The following is a 19,484-nucleotide window of genomic DNA, read 5'->3' as shown; positions in this document are numbered from 1 at the left end:
CTGATGTTTACGTCCGGGAGGGGTGGGTCCAGAGGCTGCAAACACGCCCTCCTTTTCTGCACCCAATCCACCAACCTAAACTTTCCGGTTTGAACCCAGAGACAGGCCCGTGGCACCTAGCGAGCTGCTGCCCGCCCACCCTCCGCCCCTAAACAAAACTTCTCCCGTGACAGTCCCGAAGGCTGGAGCCGCCCTGGCGCGCGCTCCCGATCCTGCTCCGCCCCCCAGCCGCGCGCGCCCGCCCCCTCGGGCGGAGACGCGCAGGAGCAGGCGCGCACCCGCGAGGCCCGGGCGCCATCTTGGATTCTGTAACTGGGCCGCGGCTGTCTGAGGGCGTCCGAGGCGGCGACGAGGAGGCGCCGAGGCGGAGGACGCGGACTGCGCGGGACGGAGAAGGGAAGCTTTTTCCCCGGCCGGCCGGAGCCGTCAAGGTGGAGCCGCATCGGCGCCCGCCGCGGGAGCAGCGACTCGGATGCGGGCGGAGCGTGGGGGGCCGCGGCGGCGGGAGCGCGGAGAGGGGGCCCCGGGAGGTCTCATGTGAGAGCGGCGGGAGCCGCCGCCTCCGCCCGCGCAGCCCGGGGTGCTGTGTGGGGGAAGCCGCCCCCGGCAGCAGGTACGGCGGGGGTTCGGGGCCACGGCCCGCCGTCGGGCGGGCGGGGAGTTTGGCGGCGGCCGGGGGCGCGCGCGGGCGGGCGGGGCGCGACCGGGACCTCGGGACAAGTCAACAAGGCGCGGTGCGCGCGCGCGAGCGGGGGCGTGCGGCAGGGCTGGGTGGCTGGCGCCGCCGGGCTCGCCCTCGGCGGAGCGGGTGCGGGCGCTGGGAAAGCCGGGGGCCTGGGTAGGGTGCGGAGAAGTATCAGGGAGAGCCAGGCCGGGAGGCGGCAGCGCCCACGCCGGGCGGCCAAGTGGAAAACTTGGCCAACTACGGTGCGGCCGCTTCGGGCGAGCTGCAGACCGGCTCCCGGAGGCAGTGGGGTTTGTGCGTCTCCGAGCCGAGAGGTGAGAGGGGAGGCGCTTTGTGGCTAATGGTGTCTGTGCCAGTGGCCCAGGTGGTTTACTTACGTGAAAAAGGTAACTTTTAAAATTTCTCTGAGCTCTTTAGAAAACTATCTGTAACTAAACTCTTAACCCAGTCCGGGTTATGTTTGCCCACCCCGGGTAAGGTCCGTCTATAAGTCCGCTCCTGGTTGTCTGTATCTCCACTGAGCTCACCGTTCTGAGAGTTAGTCTCTCTCCTATCTTTCAATTCTTGTATTTTAGCCAAAGAGTGTGTGTTAGGTTTCCTTCTATCCAAAGCAAAACATAGGACGTTCTGGAAATTATGCCAAACCAGACTTTCAAAGCTTGAGTACAAGTGGGGTCTTTAATTACTTCACGCCCAGTATATATATGTAAGTGTCTGAGACACCGAGAAAACTTTTGACTCTTTGTTGCGGATTTTGGAAATGTTTGATTGGCTCACTAATTCCGGGTGCCGCTCAACTAGTTTTTATGTTTTCTTCATTAGGTTGCTTCTTTGGCACTTGACACAAATACCAGCAGACGTTCCTGCCACTGTGGTTGTATTTGCTGGGTTCCTGAAACACTACAGTAAATCAAAACTGCCAAAGTCCAGGTTTTCCGTGCTAGAAAATCTCACTGACACTTAGTGTCCTGTTTTGGTACACTACACTCCCTCCTAGACATAGAAAGCACTTTCTCTTGGACAAGAAGCAAGCAGTATAAAACCCATTGCTGTAAATTAGTTTATATTAGTGAATGCTCTGAATTGTTCAACTGTCTGCATAGCAGAGCTTCATGTGTAGATAGTTAAAATAAAAGGCATTGGAAGTTTTCAACTAAAAGGGCCAACTTTGAAAAATGATATTTCAAACTTTAGGTGTTCATTCACGAATGTTATTTTCATGCCTAAATGAGAATAGTGCATAGGACATTTTAGCAATTGGCCTTTTATTTTTGTATTGCTTCATAAGATTTTGACATTAATTTCATAATGCCTTTGACAGTCCATAGACTTTTTAGCTATTCATAAACTACTAAGTACTAAATACATACTTTGGTGATCTATGTATTCCGTTTATATTTCAGTCAAGAGCAGTATTTAGAATACTGTTACCTGGTGTTGGGTAATTGTATATTGTCCTTTCTGACTCCACCCAGACGTGGAGCTGTGCTGAAATACACTTCATTTAGACCAGCACTGTGTGGGGAGGCAGAGGCAGTGGATCTCGGATTTTAAGGCCAGCCAAGATTACAGGGCAAGGCCCTGCCTCGAATAAAAACTGTAGAATCTTAGGATTAAAGTATTGTAAGGCTATCATTTTTGTTAGTTTTGGTTTTGAACCTGTATACTTGACAGTAAAATGAACTATTTCTGCTCCAAGTTCTGGCTTGGGAAGATTTCTGCAGAAGCAGCGAAGCTTCTTATGTGGACGGAGGAACAATTGTTTCATTTTTCTCTGGATCTCCGCAGCTCAAATTCTGAGTAGATTTGGGGAATAAGAAAGTCCTTGGTAGCAAATTCTGTTTCTTTGACCCAAATTAAAATGCTAAAATTAAAGCTAAGCCTTCAGGGTGAGTTAAAGTGGGAAAATGGATCATAATGACAGGCCAACCTCTAGTGCGACATGTTTATTAGTGGTGGTGGTTGTTTCTAAGTTGGTCCTGTAGGTTATTCTAACCTTTCTCTGAACACACTTACAAAATCTATTTTTAGATTCATAAATAAGTTAGTCTTCCATAAAGCCATCTTGTCACCTCTGTCATTTTGTTTTCTGGGTTCTCTTTCTACTCACGAATAAGCCGTTTTTGTGTGTGTGCATATAGTCAGGTGTAGGAACACAGGAACAGACAGTTCTGTTACCGGTTTCGGTCGCCTGCACTGACGTGATGTAAGATCATGCCCTCCGCCATTCTGTTTGCTCTCCAGCCCACAGTCCTTTGCACAGAGTTTGCAGCGGCTAGAAGAGAAAGTCTGTACATATGCACATCCTCCATTGCACAGAGGATTAAGAATGTGTTGTTTGTCACTAGTTAGTTGGAGTCACAATCCCTGTGAGTCTTATTTGGACCAGTGCCTTGTCAGAACTGCTGTCTAGAAGCAAAGCACTGTAGGTCCGAGACCATATAATAGCTCTAACAAGTGGTTTGTGTTAGTATAGAGTGCAGTGTACTTAGTCAACTAACCAATCACAATGTGTCCTTTAAAACTTCGGTTACATTATAATAATGACCAAAAATAACTGTATCTAATGTAGAAAGAAAAAAAGCAGATGGGGAAAATTTCCTGTAGTCCCACTGCTTGTTGTATGCTAAGTTAGCGGAGCTCTTTCTGGAGTTTCTGTCCACCACTACTCCCTGATATGCTAAGTTAGCGGAGCTCTTTCCGGAGTTTCTGTCCACCACTACTCCCTGGCCCCTTATTTAAAGTTAAAATTAAATTGTTCCTTGTATTGGGCAGGGGTGGGGGCATCACTTTTTTCTACTGAATCATGTGATAGCTTTTCTACTGTATTTTTTTTTAACAGATCAATTGGCTCACCTTTCAAAAGCTCTAATATTTCATTCCTTGTAAGAGCCCTGAATCTTTTACAAACTGAAGCATCTGACAGTCTTGGAATTTATCCATAGCCATAGAATTAGTTAGAAGTGGAGCTAAGATTCAAACCTAGGGAGCCAAGACCAAGAAGCAAATGGAATGGAGTGGGTAAAAATACCTAGAAAAAACATGGAAGTGTCATTCAGGGAAAAAAGAAAGAAAACGACAAGACGGGAAAGCAGAGTGGCAGAAATGTGTTGGGGGAGCTGAAACTGCGCATAGGCAAGGTAGATGCCTTAATTAATTAATGCCGCTACAGGTTGAGTTCAGGCCTGGATTCTAAGACAAGGGCTTTAACATTGGACTATACTCAGCCTGGAGGATGGCTAAGAGGTCAGGAGCACTGGGTGCTCTTCCAGAGGTCCTGAGTTCAATTCCCAGCAACCACATACATGCAGACAGAACACTATATACAAAATTAAAAAAATATTAAAAAAGTTGGGCTGTACTCTGAGCCCAGGTTTACTTAACCTTACGTAGAGGTTGGATGCGTGTAGCAGCAGTTCCCTTGTTATGTCATAGGCCGTAAGTGCAGATCTCTGGACTGCTTACCTTTCATCCTCTAGAGGTGCGTGGGGACCGTGATCCACCTCAGATTTAAAAACGCAAATATAGTTATCCTTGGGTGACTGACGAATTTGGAAAGTCCCACTCTAGGCTCTTTTATAGTCACTTTAAGTAGTGCACTACAACTCTTGAATTGGAATTTTGTGGTTTACTTAGGTCATAAGTAGTGTTTAAATGTAAGTATTGGAAATCACCTCAGGAATGTTCATCTCCACCAGCAGTTTTCATTGTATTTTTATATTCTCCTTGGATTGTTGGTTCAGTTCTTTGTGCATTTTTCTGTTTAACCGTATAAATACAAATACGTCTCAGTGATAGAAAATGAATTTGTGATTAAAAGTTAAATAAGACGGGAAAAAATGATGGATTTTTCTAAATAGGATGAAACGAGGAGGAAGACATGGTGACCTTGATTCACCTGAAGAAGGCACTGCAGAGAAAGCTAAGAAACTGAGGACTGCACATGAACGTTCTCAACCTTGTGATTGGGGTAACCTTCTGCAGGACATTATCCTCCAAGTTTTTAAGTATTTGCCTCTTCTTGACCGGGCCCATGCTTCACAAGTGTGCCGGAACTGGAATCAGGTATTTCACATGCCTGACTTGTGGAGATGTTTTGAATTTGAACTGAATCAACCAGCTACATCTTACTTGAAAGCTACACATCCTGAGCTGATCAAACAGATTATTAAAAGGCATTCAAACCATCTACAGTATGTCAGCTTCAAGGTAATGCTTTCACTCCTTCTGTGAAAAAATAAAAGTGTTTTAATGGCTTTAATGTCCTAACCAATACAGCTTCTTATGTCTTTAAAATATTTGACTTTTTAGATAAAGCGCTTTAAGTTTTAAAATTATTGCACACCTTAGAAGCCATTGAGAATAATTTTTAATATTAGCTGGAACTAAAATACTCCTTTACAATTTATTACTTAAATGAGCAAAAGCAGCCACTAAGTAAACATAAGTCGACTAAGTTTTAAGTTAACAGTACATAGTTGGCAACAAACTTGAGGAAAGGCAAACGTAAAACAAGAAAGTGGTTTTCAGCCTCTGAGTTGAGACTCTTTGGGTCCACACCAGATATCCTGCTTATCAGATACATACGCTGCAGCTCATAACATTGAATGGGGTCCACACCAGACATCCTGCATATCAGATACATGCGCTGCAGTCATAACATTGAATGGGGTCCACACCAGACATCCTGCATATCAGATACATGCGCTGCAGCTCATAACATTGAATGGGGTCCACACCAGACATCCTGCATATCAGATACATACGCTGCAGCTCATAACATTGAATGGGGTCCACACCAGACATCCTGCATATCAGATACATGTGCTGCAGCTCATAACATTGAATGGGGTCCACACCAGACATCCTGCATATCAGATACATGCGCTGCAGCTCATAACATTGAATGGGGTCCACACCAGACATCCTGCATATCAGATACATGCGCTGCAGCTCATAACATTGAATGGGGTCCACACCAGACATCCTGCATATCAGATACATGCGCTGCAGCTCATAACATTGAATGGGGTCCACACCAGACATCCTGCATATCAGATACATGCGCTGCAGCTCATAACATTGAATGGGGTCCACACCAGATATCCTGCTTATCAGATACATGCGCTGCAGTTCATAACACTGAAGTGGCAGTGAAGTGATTTTACGGTTGGGGTCAGCACAACATGAGGACCGGGTAGAGTGTGGCAGCATTAAGGAGGCTGGGAACCATTGCGTCAGGGGATGATTATTGAGCAGCAGTTACTTGCTGTTTTTGTCTGCTAGTGAGTATTGCTTTTGTTTCATTTTTGTTTTTGAGACAGGGTCTCTCGGTGGAGCCCTGGCTGTCTTGGAACTCACTTTGTAGAACAGGCTGGCCTCGAACTCAAAAATCCATCTGCCTCTGCCTCAGGAGTGCTGGTGTTAAAGATGTGTGTCACCACCACCCATCAAGTGTTTGTTATTCTGATGCATTTTTATCTTAAAAAGACCTTTAAAGATGGTATCAGAACTAACTAGTTTGAGTATATACTAGAGGAAAACAAGAGGATTAATGGAAAATGTGAGCGAGCTGTTTGCTTCATTTCAGTGATACAGGGGACATGTGTAAACCAGTGTGAGGGTGAAATGAGTGAAGGAAGGTGGGTTGTGAGATCTGAAGAGCATTACATGAAATCATAGTAGCATGTGAGAACAAGGGTTTAGCAAGTTGTACTTTGAGATAAATAAAGAAATACAGGATGTTTGCTGAATCCTTGACACTATTTTCCTTTAACAACTGATAGTTATTGTTGGGCATGGTGACTTCCACATGTATCTCACACATGGGGAGTCCGAGGCAAGAGAATCAACAATTGGAGGCCTCCCTGGACTATATATAGTAAGGCCTTCTGTCTTACAAATGTTAAAAACAAAAACTTAAAAAGCTACAGTAAAAGCATAGAATTGCCTGATTTACCCTATTTACTAAAGGAGCAGGTTAAATCTGTACTAACTGTGGTCTTTACCCAGACTTTCATGCTGTCTCTCAATGCTATCTATCTTCCTTGTAAGAACTTGGTAATAGAAGCGATTGCACAGACTGGTCATACAAGTACTAGGTTAGGTAGGATTGCCAATTATAGCCAAAAAGAAAAAAATAATGAAATACCTGTTAAGACCATCCTGGGCTATGTAGTGAGTTTAAGACTAACCAGAGATATTTAGCAAGAGCCTATTTCAAGAGGGGAAAAAAAAGATGCCTTGTTAATTTCAAGTTTACTAGACTTCATTGATAATTTTTAGTGTAGATGCATCCCAGACAATGGGACACACTTACTGATACAAATTATTTTTTTGTTTGCCTAAAATTCCAATTGGGTGTAGCATTTGTTTGACATGGGGTAGGATTCAAGCAAACAAAAGTGAGGACCTCCTCACCACCCCTCCAGAGAGGAACCTGAAGTGCTTTCCCTTGGGGTTTAGTCATCCCTGAGATACTTAGAGTGTTTTAATGGCAGCTACATGGACAGAGGAGCTAGAGATCGGAAAGATGGTTCTGTACAGTAGGTTAGTTGGGTTCTTGGAGTTTAGCATACAGCCTCTCAGAGTGCTGTGACAGCTCAGGTATACCCACCCAACTTACAGAGCTCACAGAACCATCTGTGCTAAATTTAACGTTTTTGTTAGGGATGTATTTGTCTGAGGAAGTAACTTCTAATGTAGAAAGCAAGCACACTGCAGGGATTATCCTGACCTGGTAAGAGTTAAGTGGACACTGTAGGCTGAAGAGAACTTAGTCAGGGTTATTAGTCCAACAGTGCTCTCAGACTGTGCTCAGTTTACTCACCAAGGGGGTGTCAAGGGAGAGCTCGGCAGTCCCACTTACAGCCTCTAATTCAGATGGTTTGGTTTAGGCATAAGAATTTGCGTGTCTCCAGTACTCAGGTTATTTTCATGTGGTCTGGGAGCCACATTTTGAGAGCTACAATTGGTACATTACTTTCACAGACTATGGCATTGAAGAGCACCTTTGGGATGCAGTAAAACACATATTTATTTGGAAATAAAAGTAATGTATTTAACATGTTTAGTCTAGGAAAAAAACCTAACTCTTACCCCTTCCATGTGTTTGGTCATATTATTTTTTTCTTCAAGAGATGTCTAAACACAATATATACGAACAGCTACTTCTATTTTGGTTCAGTTTATTTTGTGCTTGTTTAGTTGGACACCCTTGTTTTACTCTAATGAATCTTTCTATTTAAAACACTAAAGAATTTCAGGTTGTGTGGTTAATTTAAAAATTCTCAGTGACATTAGTTCTTCAGGTGACCTGAAACTGTTCATCTTAGACACTGTTTACATGTGTTGCTTGATTTTTATCAAGTACAAATTATTAAAGACAAAATTGATTCATTTTGTACAGTTACTTTGAAATGAATCAACTTAGTCTTTTAGTTCAGCACTGAATAAATAAATATAAATATGAATTATAGTGAACTCTGTTGTGAAAATTAGACTGAGGTTTTGGGGGAGAGATGATTAAAGATAAATGTCCTTTAAATGATAATGCACTGAAGTAATAACTATATGTCTTGCCTTTATAAAAGTAAGCTATTCAAAGAGAATGTGGCTCTCCCGTGAGTAAGACCTGTTTCCTTTCTAAGGTGGACAGCAGCAAAGAGTCGGCCGAAGCAGCTTGTGATATACTGTCCCAGCTTGTGAACTGCTCTTTAAAGACACTTGGACTCATTTCAACTGCTCGGCCAAGCTTTATGGATCTACCAAAGGTATCTGCTGCCTTTGTCTTAGTCCCTTTTGCAGAGCATTCCAATGAAAGCCCCAGCATTGTTGGTATTGACAGTGAAAGGGTAGCAAAGCAGTATGTGTAATGGAATCTGGCTACTGTTTACAGTGTTGAAAAATAGTATTTAAAATATGCTTTTAAAGAGTGTTTAATGGGAAGCAGAGGCAAGCAGATCTCTGTGAGTTCGAGGCCAGCCTGGTCTTCAGAGCAAGTTCCATGACAGCTAGGACTACTACACAAAGAAATCCTGCCTCAAAAATCCAAAACAAAACAAAAATTTTTTTCATGTGTATGAGTGTTATATTTGCATGTAAGTATGTGCACGTCATGTGTGTCTGACGCCTGGGGATGCCAGAAGAGGTTGTCAGATCCCCTAGAACCTGGAATTGCAGGCAGTCTGCCATGTGGGTCCCGGTAACCAAACCTAGGTCGTTTGAAAGAGCAGCAAGTACTTTTAACTACTGAGCCATCTCTCCAGCAGCAGTAAAACATGCTGTCAAGCATTACTTTGTTCTTCATTGGTACAGCTAAAGAGTAAGTGAGTTTATAGAAGATTGTGTAGCTAGTGGAAGTGCTAAAAGACGTGAAATAGACTTATACCCTGCCTGAACCAAAGAGAACCATGGACGCTTCTTCCTGAGCCTTAGAACGGGTTGTTGAAATTAAAAGTCAAAAGTAGAGAATGCTAGTATTGAGCAAGTAGGGCCCGCTTATTATGTACACACTTCTGGTAAATGTAATGAAAAGAGTATTTTTGAGGAAAGTTAATGTCAGCATACCTTGAACTGTCTTACAGATTTTATTTTAGACCGTTTATTCTTAGGAGGATTTAGCTGTTTGTGTTAGTCTTATACATAATCAAAGACTAGTCTCTACTATACAACTGTTCTTTTTAAACTTTTTTTTTACATAAAGTTGGTGTGTGTGTGTGTGTGTGTGTGTGTGTGTGTGTGTGTGGAAATCGGGACAGGGTCTCATTTGGTAAGCCTCGCTAGCTAGAATTAAAGGTTTGCACCAACTTGGGTTGTCAGGCTTGTGATCTTACCAGTTGAGCTATCTTAGCCTACAACTCTTCTCTTTGAGACAGAAAAATTATCAGAATACCTCCTGAGAAAGGCCAGTTGATAAAAGCTGCAGTCTAGCTTGCTAATGCTCAGTAGGTTAGTTAGTTAGAGAGAGAGAGAGAGAGAGAGAGAGAGAGAGAGAGAGAGAGAGAGAGAGAGAGAGACAGTGAGAATTATACCTAGGGCCTTACCAGTGTCCTACCACTGAGCTGCATACTCAGACTAGCTAACAGCAATAATTTGAAGGTTTTTTTAAAAAGTATACCACAAAGTATACTTTATGCTTTTTTAAGAGTATACATATATGATATGTAGGTTAAAAAAAGATTAATTTTAGTTTTATGTGTATGAGTGGAAGGATGGGTGCCATTTATGTGCCTGGTACCTATGGAGATCAGAAAACACATCGGGTCCCAAGAACTGGAGTTGCACACAGTTGGGAACTGCCATGTGGGTGCTGGGAACTGAACCTGGGTCCTCTGGAAGAGCAGCTAGTGCTCTTAACTGATGAGCCATGTGTCCAGCACCAAAATATGTAGACTCATCTCACAGTTCATTTTGCTAGAGTGCTTCAGGAAGGAATATTTAATATGAATTGTAACTCTAGGTGACTGTTGCATTTGAGTAACAGAACCAAATGAAATACTGTGATTTCAAAACCTCTGTTTGATTTTAAGTTTCATTAATTTGTATGTTTTAATTTGGAATGTTTTCTCATGAGTTAAAAAGGAAAATGAGACTCTGGCTAACATTTAAGATTCTTAAGTACCTTAGTCAAGTCCCAGTAACTTGGATCTAGCTGTGCATAGATTTCGGACTCTTACTCCTGTTCTAAATGTGGATGAAGTCAAGTCTTCTACAGTCCAGAGGCTGCCCAAGGGCCTTGCGTTAGGAAATGAGTTACATACAGTGTAGTGCCATCTGCTTCAAGCTCAAGGGAAAGGAAATGCTCTGAGTTGATATTTTACATACCTGCCATACTATATTTTTAAATTGTGGTATATATAAAGTAAACTATATTATAAAGCATGTTAAACATAATTTGATTTTTTTTTATTATCTGGGGCTCTCAGTTTGCATATTTGTAGTGCTAATTTAAGAAATGTTGATGTAGCTAGAACTGCCTCAAATGCTCATTGTCCCTTTTGCCTTTTTTCTTTTTCCTTTTTCTTTTTTTTTCTTTTTCTTTTTTTTTTTTTTTTTGTAGAAAGGATTGAAATAAGGTGTTCCTATACTTTGGCTATCCTGAACAGAAGAGAAAATAGAAGAACATATGTGACCATAGCTAAATCAGGACAATGAGGAAAGAAGTTAGCATGCAGCCATGGGCTTGCTAATAAAGAACTGTGATCGTGGAAGATGTAGTTGAGTTTGACATGAAGATACTGTGATGTTAATGAATAAGTTATTTAACCAAAAATTTCGGAAATCAGTTGTTTAGATGCAGTAAGGCAGAAAGCAAGTTAAGGATTGTGACCAAGGAGGTAGTATTTCCTTGTACTTCATTGTCTGTTAGCATGGCTTCATCCTCTGACACTGCTGTGGAGATTCTATTAAGGTAGGTTCAGGGTGAGGTTGGTTCTATAGACATGTGTTGTATTGGTCTTTTTTTCCCCTTTCCCTAAGTATTTGCCCATTGATTATAGCTTATTTTAGCTCTGATTCTCAAAGTCATGCACTTTAAATGTGCTGTAATCCTTGTTTTCTTAAGAATTTTCTTTGATCAGGTAGATCTCTGTTCATTGTATATAAGAAGTTAAAGGATATCCTATAATATAAGTAAAATACATTAATATCAGGTCTTGAGAATCTTAGATACAGTGTTTTGAGAGGGTTATAAATTTGGGGTTTTTAAATGATTCTTGCTTGTTTTTGTATGTGCTTCCTGGTCCAGTTGAGTTAGAACTTTGAGTTGTTTGACCTCAGTCTTGATGATTGTACCACTAATTTCTATGTTTTTGTTCTTTCCCGTGTAGTGCAGTGTACAGGACATTAGCTTCCAAATACGGTGGCATGTTGGAGGGAGACTCTTAGTCTGGTTCCAGGTCCTTTTGCTCTCACTGAGGTTGCTGTGATTTAGAAATAGTCTGAGGCCTGCAGTGACATTTTCTCCCACAGGTCCAAAGGCTCTTCTCAGAGACGGAAATTAGTCCCTCTGACTGTGCTTTGGTAACTTCATGCGGGGTGCTGCCTTTTATGGTTCTGAAATTCTTCATTCAGAACAGAATGCCATGCCTAGCGTTGTAAGGAAACCTTGTAAGATGCCATTGCTAACGAACTGAACCAGTGTTTTAATCTTTTGTCTTTCAGTCTCACTTTATCTCTGCACTGACAGTTGTGTTTGTAAACTCCAAATCCCTGTCCTCACTTAAGATAGATGACACCCCAGTAGACGATCCGTCCCTTAAAGTGCTAGTGGCCAACAACAGTGACACACTCAAGCTGCTAAAAATGAGCAGCTGTCCTCATGTCTCTCCAGCAGGTATGTCATGTCTTTATCAGACGTATTTTAGTAAACTATATTGCTTTTCAAATTAAGAAAATTGTTTAGTAATTCTGTTAGTGAGCTTGTAAATGAATTAACTGTATCTTCTTCCTCCACATGAAAATATTCAGTGTCCTAATAAAAATAGGACAGTATCTGCAGCAGTCCACCATAGACTGATTTTCATTCTATTTTCGAATTGTTTTATGTGGAAATTGAGTACAATATGTGCTAGAAAATGGATGAAATGAGAAAGGGGGGAACTTTTTAGCCACTTTTTGCTGGGGCAGAGTATCTGATAAGCAGCCTAAGGATGAACGAAGAGTCTAATTTCGCTCGAAGTTGGAGGGTGCTGGTCAGTCTGGTGAGGAAGGTATGGTGCAGGAGCATGAAGTAGCTGGTCTCACTGCCTCATCTGCAGTTTGGAAGCATAGGTGAAATGGGGCCCGTCTGTAAGACCTCGGGCCTTACCCCAGTGACTCATTTCCTCCAACCAGGCTCCAGTCCTGAAAGTTCCACAGCCTTCCAAACCAGCACTAACAGCTGGGGACCAAATGTTCAAACATGAGTTTCTGAGAGACATTTCACATGGAAACCACAAGGCAACAACTGTACTTGAGCTCCAGGGGATTGGGTCAGAACAGTCTCAAATTCCCACTAGTAGGGGAGAAGAGGTGTAAGGAAGTCTGATTGCCTTTCTGAGAATGCTCTTTAAAACTTAGATTTTAGAAATAACATTATAAAAGGTCTTTTCAACTACTTTTATGTAGAATTTTCTAACTATTAGTGCATTGTTCATTTTGTGGTTGTTTAAGTCACAAGTAGTTTGTACTGAAAAGTAAATGTAAACATGGTTTTCCTACTTGGTGCTTCATTGTTGACGTTTCCCACTTTTGAATCCCTCCCTGCCTGTATCTGTGTTGTTCAGCAAAGTCTTTCTGTGTTTGTTTTACTTTCTTGCCATAAAAAAAGGTTTGAATTTCCCCCAAAGAAATGACTCACTGTTGAATAGAGAACACTTGGTTTCTCCAAGACCACCCACAAGGAAGGAGGGTCTTGGTGATAGGCATAGCTAGGCCTACTGTTGTGTTTACCTACTTGTCTCAGTCTCTAGATAATCACTGAAAACATTACAAAATAGACTTTGGCAACTATTTTCTGTGTGACCTTGATCACATTTTATTGTCTGTTATGAGGCTGAGAGCCATCTTCTGTAGCTTTATAGTGTTCAAGGTCCTTTGTGTCCTGACCTCTTCCAGCTTGTTTGTTCTTTACTCACAGGTCCTATGGGCTGTGAGCACTGAGGGGCTGGGGTTATTTGTTTTGACCTTCCCAGTGTAGTCAATACACTGTGTCTTGTAAAACAGTCTTTAGAAATTGTCTTACCTATACTCATTAATATATCATCTTCATAAAACTTTTATTGAAAAAGGATTTGTGAACCATATAATTTATAATTCATGTAAAATAGACAATTATTGACCTTTAGTGTGGTGATTAGTAGTGTATACATCATCATCACTATGAATCTTAGAATATTGTCATTATGAGCGAAAAGAAGCCTGGCTATCACCCTAAAAACTCAGCTATTCAATCCTACCCAGTCCTAGGCAACCACTATTGCATTTTCTTTTTCTGCAATTTGTCTAAACTGGGTAGTTCCTATACATGGAATTGTATCGTGTGTGTCTGTCTGTCTCTCTGGTTTCTGTTATTTAGCATGTTTTCAAGGTTGTTTTTACTATATAATTGATTAGAATTTCATTATTGTTGCTATGTAGAATCCATTATAAGTTTATAGCACATTTACTGTTGACCAGTTGGTGGATATTTGCGTTGTTTTCTACCTTTTGATTAAAACAGATAGTGCTTATGTGAAAATTCACATACTTTTGTGTGGTTGTATTGGTTCTCTTGGTGTGTATAGCTAATAATAGGGTTGCCACATCATGTATAGCTGTTACCCACGTGAGGAACTGTCCTCCTACATGTCAAACACTGGCTCTAGGACAGATAGCTTCCTCATTAGACAAAGATGTACTCTGGGAGTTCCAAACAAAATATGATAGCTGGTTTCCAGAACAAAAAGGATTAAACCCAAAATACAGGATGAAGGTGGAGAATTGCCATCATACAAACTTTTTGTACATCTTTACTGATGCTTTTTATCCTTTTCATTATACCTATCCTAGTTGGTATATACTAGTACAATCGTGGTTTTGATTTACACACAGACACCCCGACCCTGCTGCTACCCTTTCAGGCCTCTTACTCTTTGAACTCATTATATAAACGAGGGTAGCTTTCAACTCATGGTGATCCTCCTCCCTCATCTTCCCAATTCCTGGGATTACATGCATGAACCATAATGCCGCGATGCCTTTCCTTGATAATTTTGGTGGTTTTTTTTTGTTGTTTTTTGGACAGGTTCTCTGTATGTAGCCCTGGCTGGCCTAGAACTCAATGTTTATCAGGCTGGCCTTGAACTCTCAGAGATGAACCTCCCTCTGCTTCCTGAGTGCTGGAATTAAAGCATGGGCTACTATTCCCTGCTATTTGGTGACTTATTTTTCATGTGCTTAGTGGCCATTTGAATATCTTCTTGGAGAAATGTTATTTGGATTTTTGCCTATAATTTTTCCTTTGCTTATTTTTAAAATTGTCTTTTTATTATTGACTTGTGTTTGTCCTTATGCTGTTATGTATTTAAATGCTCATAACTAAGCATTAGCTGTCTCTGGCTGCATAGCTAATTACATATGCAATAGCTTATACTAATGCCTGATTATCAGTTCCACAGTTTATAAGGCAGAGTTGTAGGCAAGTCTCAGATGGCCTCTGTGCTTAGGGTCTTAGGCCACAATCATTGTCTGTCAGGCTGGACTCTTGCCCTGGAAGCTCCAGGGAAAAATCCACTTCCATTCATTCTTATACTGTGGGTGAGTTTGTGGTTTTGAGGTTGACATCTCCTTTCCTCACTGTTTTGTGTGGTGGGGGTGGTCCCTGTTAGAGTATGCTTGCTTACTTAGTTTTACTTTTTATGTATAAGAAGTCATTTGATACTGTTAACATGGATCTATCTAAAACTTGCATGTCTTAAAGTTAGCAGTTAACAGTTTGAGTTCCATTTGTTCTCTGACTCTTAACTTCCTCTTCTGCATCTGGCCAAGAGTAAACTGCTTCTAAAAGAGCTCATGGTTAGATTAGGAGTGTCTGTATAGTTTATTTCATAAGGCCAGTTGTGCCGTATAGCACAGTACCAAGATAGGCAGGGTATCACAGATCTTTGAGGGGAAAGGGCATTTTGAGAGTTACAACCGGCAGCTGCTGCAGTGGTTTCTCTCGTTTGCATCTTTGCAGTTTTCTAAATGTTAGAAGAACAGGAATTTGCAGTGACTTAAGTAGTGACCTAGAGGTCTCTTCCTCCTCCTTGGGCTGAGTCTTACTTTGTGGGTCACTTTGTCCCTTTTCTGATTACATCGCCTATTTTCACCCACTGCTGTGAATCTGTACTTTATTGATGGACCTATCTAGATTTCTTAAGCAGTAGTTTTACCTACCATCCCCTGCTATTTGATTTACGAACTTACAGTTCGTTTTTGTATTCTAGCTTTGCTGTCTTTAGCTAGCTGTATTTCTGCTTTGAGCTAGAAATACTATTTAGATCCTACAAATCCTATTATTTGTAGGCAAACATATTTAGTACTTGTGAAAGAAATAGTAATGAAAATGTGTATGTTTTGTTAGTCTTGCCTGTTTCTAAACGTAAGAACTGGATAGAATGTTGGATAGAGTGACATTTTGGGGCAGAATTCTTAAAGGCCATTTTGGAGATTAAATACTGATTTTTGGTAAAGTCGTCTGTTACTAGAATAATAGTTTGGGTGAATATGTCTTGAGTATGGGAAATGTTTAAGAAATTGTTTTCCTTAGAGCTCAAAACTCATATTAATGTTACCATTGACTCATTTAAGAGTGATATTTTCATATTTTCTAGAAATTTGACAAGCTTATTAGTACTATTAGTTGTTAAATTATAACCCTTTGATGGTTTTCTCTGACGTAAATATTCTATTTATATTAGGATTACATTTGTAATTTCAGGAACTATTCTCATCTCTGTTCTAGTTGAATGTGGAATTTTTCTTAAACTGTGAGTTTAGTGTAATGATTTTTTTTTATATAATATGACTTCTGGTACTCCAAAGGACTATGAGCTTGGAGCCAACCCTGGGCTACCTAGTGAGTTTATGGGTAAGGAACAAACAAAAAATGACATTGTACATTTTTAGAATAAATCTTAGTTATGGCATATTTTTAAAATGACATTAAATAGTTTTTTTAAGTTATAAATGATCAACAAAGATAAAGAATTGGTTTCATATTATAAACAATATGATGTGACTTCTAATTCATTATTACAACTAAAATTTTAAAAATTGGTTTAATTAGTGAAAAGGAAAATACGGCTATTTTATAGGACTTGATTAAACATTTAAACAGATAAATGGTACAAAAACTTATAAGTAATTGGGCTTTTTTTCTTCCAAGGTATTCTTTGTGTGGCTGATCAGTGTCATGGCTTACGAGAACTGGCTCTGAACTACCATTTGCTAAGTGATGAGTTGCTGCTCGCACTGTCTTCTGAAAAACATGTTCGCTTAGAACACCTGCGCATTGATGTTGTCAGTGAGAACCCCGGACAGACACATTTTCACACCATTCAGAAGAGCAGCTGGGATGCCTTCATTAAACACTCGCCCAAAGTGAACTTAGTGATGTATTTTTTTTTATACGAAGAAGAATTTGACCCGTTCTTCCGTTATGAAATACCTGCCACTCATCTTTACTTTGGGAGATCAGTAAGCAAAGATGTGCTTGGCCGTGTGGGCATGACCTGCCCGAGACTAGTAGAACTGGTAGTGTGTGCCAACGGATTACGGCCCCTGGATGAAGAGTTAATTCGCATTGCAGAACGTTGCAAAAATTTGTCAGCTATTGGGCTGGGGGAGTGTGAAGTCTCATGTAGTGCCTTTGTTGAGTTTGTGAAGATGTGTGGGGGCCGCCTGTCTCAACTGTCCATTATGGAAGAAGTGTTGATTCCTGACCAGAAGTACAGTTTGGAGCAGATTCACTGGGAAGTATCTAAGCATCTTGGCAGGGTATGGTTTCCAGACATGATGCCTACCTGGTAAGGATTGCATGATATAGGGCATGATGAATAAATAGCACCTTAATTTTAAGAAAATGTATTATAATAAAAGTTTATTTGCTCTAGTTCTGATATAATTCTACTATTTTGTGGCACAGAAATTTGATATCTTTGGTGAGCTTAAAATGAATGATGTTTGTTGGAAGACCTATAGTTTGGGTCAGGTAACTCCTTTTTTGTAACTTAATCACAATCAAATGTTTAAAAATTAAAGTGTGGTTTCATATTTGAAAGTAATATCAAGTTATATGAAAATGAGATCATTCATAGTCTGAAGGAAACAACATGTATATTCTAATATCTAAGAAGTATACTAATAGGCTTTCTGAGATGTCCTCTATGCATTTTTTTAAAAAAATGTAAACTTGACGTTTTAGGTCTTCAGTTATAAATACACCTGTTATAAGGTGTTTAATATAGCTCAGGAAAGTGAGCATTTTGTGAGAGAAATGTATGGTATAGCTCATAGGAGGTTGGTTAAATGGTTTCAGATATTATGAAGCTGTTTTAAAAATTAAGATATAAATATCAGAGTATTTAGAACACTGATGAATGTGGCAGTGGTCGTTGAGGGTGGCACACAGCCAGGGTCACTCTAAAGGAACCAGTGGAATAGAGAGGTAGTAGTAGTGTGGTATGAACCTTAGGTTTTCTGTGTAATATGCTAAACCATGTGAGCTCTTTTCTGTTATATTATTAACGTTGTGGTGCCTGAGGCATTGTATGTAAAGGAATGCTTTAATCTTTTTTTAAAAATCTTTGTTTAAACTAGTTTTAACTATTACACAATTTAAACAAAAATCCTACTTAAAAACCAAATTGAAATAATTAAAAGTAGAACTTTATAAATTGTTTATGAATAGTTTTCATAAAAGAATATTAGTCTCCAGTGAATTTTAGTGATGGCTTATGCTTTAATTTTGGAATTACATAGCTAAAATAAATATAACTTTAAAAATCAAAAGGAGTATCTGTACAGTTCAGACACTAAATTTAAAAGATATATAAATATATATATATATAAGTTCAGAATAATTTTTGAGTAAATATTACTCAGTGAACTGGAACATTTTAAAAATATCCGCAGTTTTGTGATTGTTAATCTGGTTGAAACTGGTATTTTATATTTAAGTTATGTAGCTTTTCGTACTACTTTCATATGAATAAAGATAAATTCTATTAGAGTGTAAAAAATAGTAAGTTTTGGTTATATATAGTTTTTTTTTTCAGGTACTTTATGAGCTTGTATTCTAGGCACTAGTGCAGGAGATGTCTCTCCTGAGAGAAACTAGAAGTGATTTACTCCAGCAGAATACTTCAATGCCTGACATGGCTCTCTTTAGTAGTGCAACCTTTGAGAGAACCCTGATAGCTAACAGTCTTAAAAACAGTCTTTATTCTTGAGAATAAAACAAAATGTGGCTTTCTACACAATTTGTGCTTTCCAAAAATGATATTTTTCAGCTACATATGGATGAAAAGAAAGACTGACCAGAGCTCAGCAGTAAAAGCAGCTATTAGAATATCTCCCTCTTCCTAAATAGTAATAAACTTTGACTATATGTACAGGAAATACCTGTGTTAGGTGTTTTGGTTTTTTTTAAATTTTTTTGAGCAACTTTGGAAAATGGATTTGACGGTATATAATCAGTTTTACTAACCAAAGCTTTATTTGAAAACTTACTTTTTGTAAAATTGAATTACATGCTTGAATACTTTAAGTCACTTTATAAGCAAAATGCATAGCACTTAATTTGTTTATACTGTAAAATATATGTTAAATGGTTTTATCAATTTGAGAATAAAGATAGTTACTAATGCTGTTGTATTTTTATAACCTTAAAGAACTAATCAAATACACATTACAAAGCTATGAATTTTAGCTTCATATGTATTATTTGATAAGTGTTTAAACGCAGTAGTAGACTGGCTTGTTTGAAGATACAAAATTAAGGCACACTGAATTTGTTCTTATGCTCTAATAACTATGACGTTTGCCATGAAAGAGATTAGATTCTTCATCTATTCAGAATGAAGCTGTACTCAGAATTGTGAGTTCAAGAGATTGCTGAAAGGTGGTGAATCCTCTTGGCAGTTCTCAGCGCCCACATCTTGCCATAGCTGTCCAACTCCAGTTCCTCTGGCCTCCATGGGCACCTGCACTCACTTCCTGTCCACACTCCCAGACACCCACATTCATTAAAACATAAGGATGAATACTTTTAAAAGTTTTTTAAAAGAGTTTTCTT

At 39.9% G+C, this 19,484-nt stretch overlaps 1 protein-coding gene across 4 annotated transcripts; it reads left to right on the top strand.

Moving 5' to 3' along the window:
- The first annotated feature begins 281 nt into the window (after positions 1-281).
- Fbxl3 (F-box and leucine rich repeat protein 3) lies at positions 282-19,053 on the top strand. Of its 4 annotated transcripts, none has more exons than XM_075948986.1 (5): positions 282-613; positions 4,546-4,894; positions 8,335-8,457; positions 11,849-12,020; positions 16,575-19,053. In XM_075948986.1, exons 2-5 carry the CDS (start codon positions 4,547-4,549, stop codon positions 17,216-17,218), a joined length of 1,287 nt encoding a protein of 428 aa, XP_075805101.1. In that variant the 5' UTR covers positions 282-613; position 4,546; the 3' UTR covers positions 17,219-19,053. The 4 variants fall into 4 exon arrangements, with proteins under 4 accessions (XP_075805101.1, XP_075805097.1, XP_075805099.1 ...); XM_075948982.1 differs by having other exon boundaries at positions 299-431; XM_075948984.1 differs by lacking the exon at positions 282-613 and adding an exon at positions 779-999.
- Positions 19,054-19,484: the final 431 nt, after the last annotated feature.

Source organism: Microtus pennsylvanicus, chromosome 15 (genome assembly GCF_037038515.1).
Source record: "Microtus pennsylvanicus isolate mMicPen1 chromosome 15, mMicPen1.hap1, whole genome shotgun sequence".
NCBI classification, from domain to species: Eukaryota; Metazoa; Chordata; class Mammalia; order Rodentia; family Cricetidae; genus Microtus; species Microtus pennsylvanicus.
The sequence above is the reverse complement of the archived record's forward strand: the minus strand, read 5'-3'. Positions and strand labels throughout refer to the sequence as shown.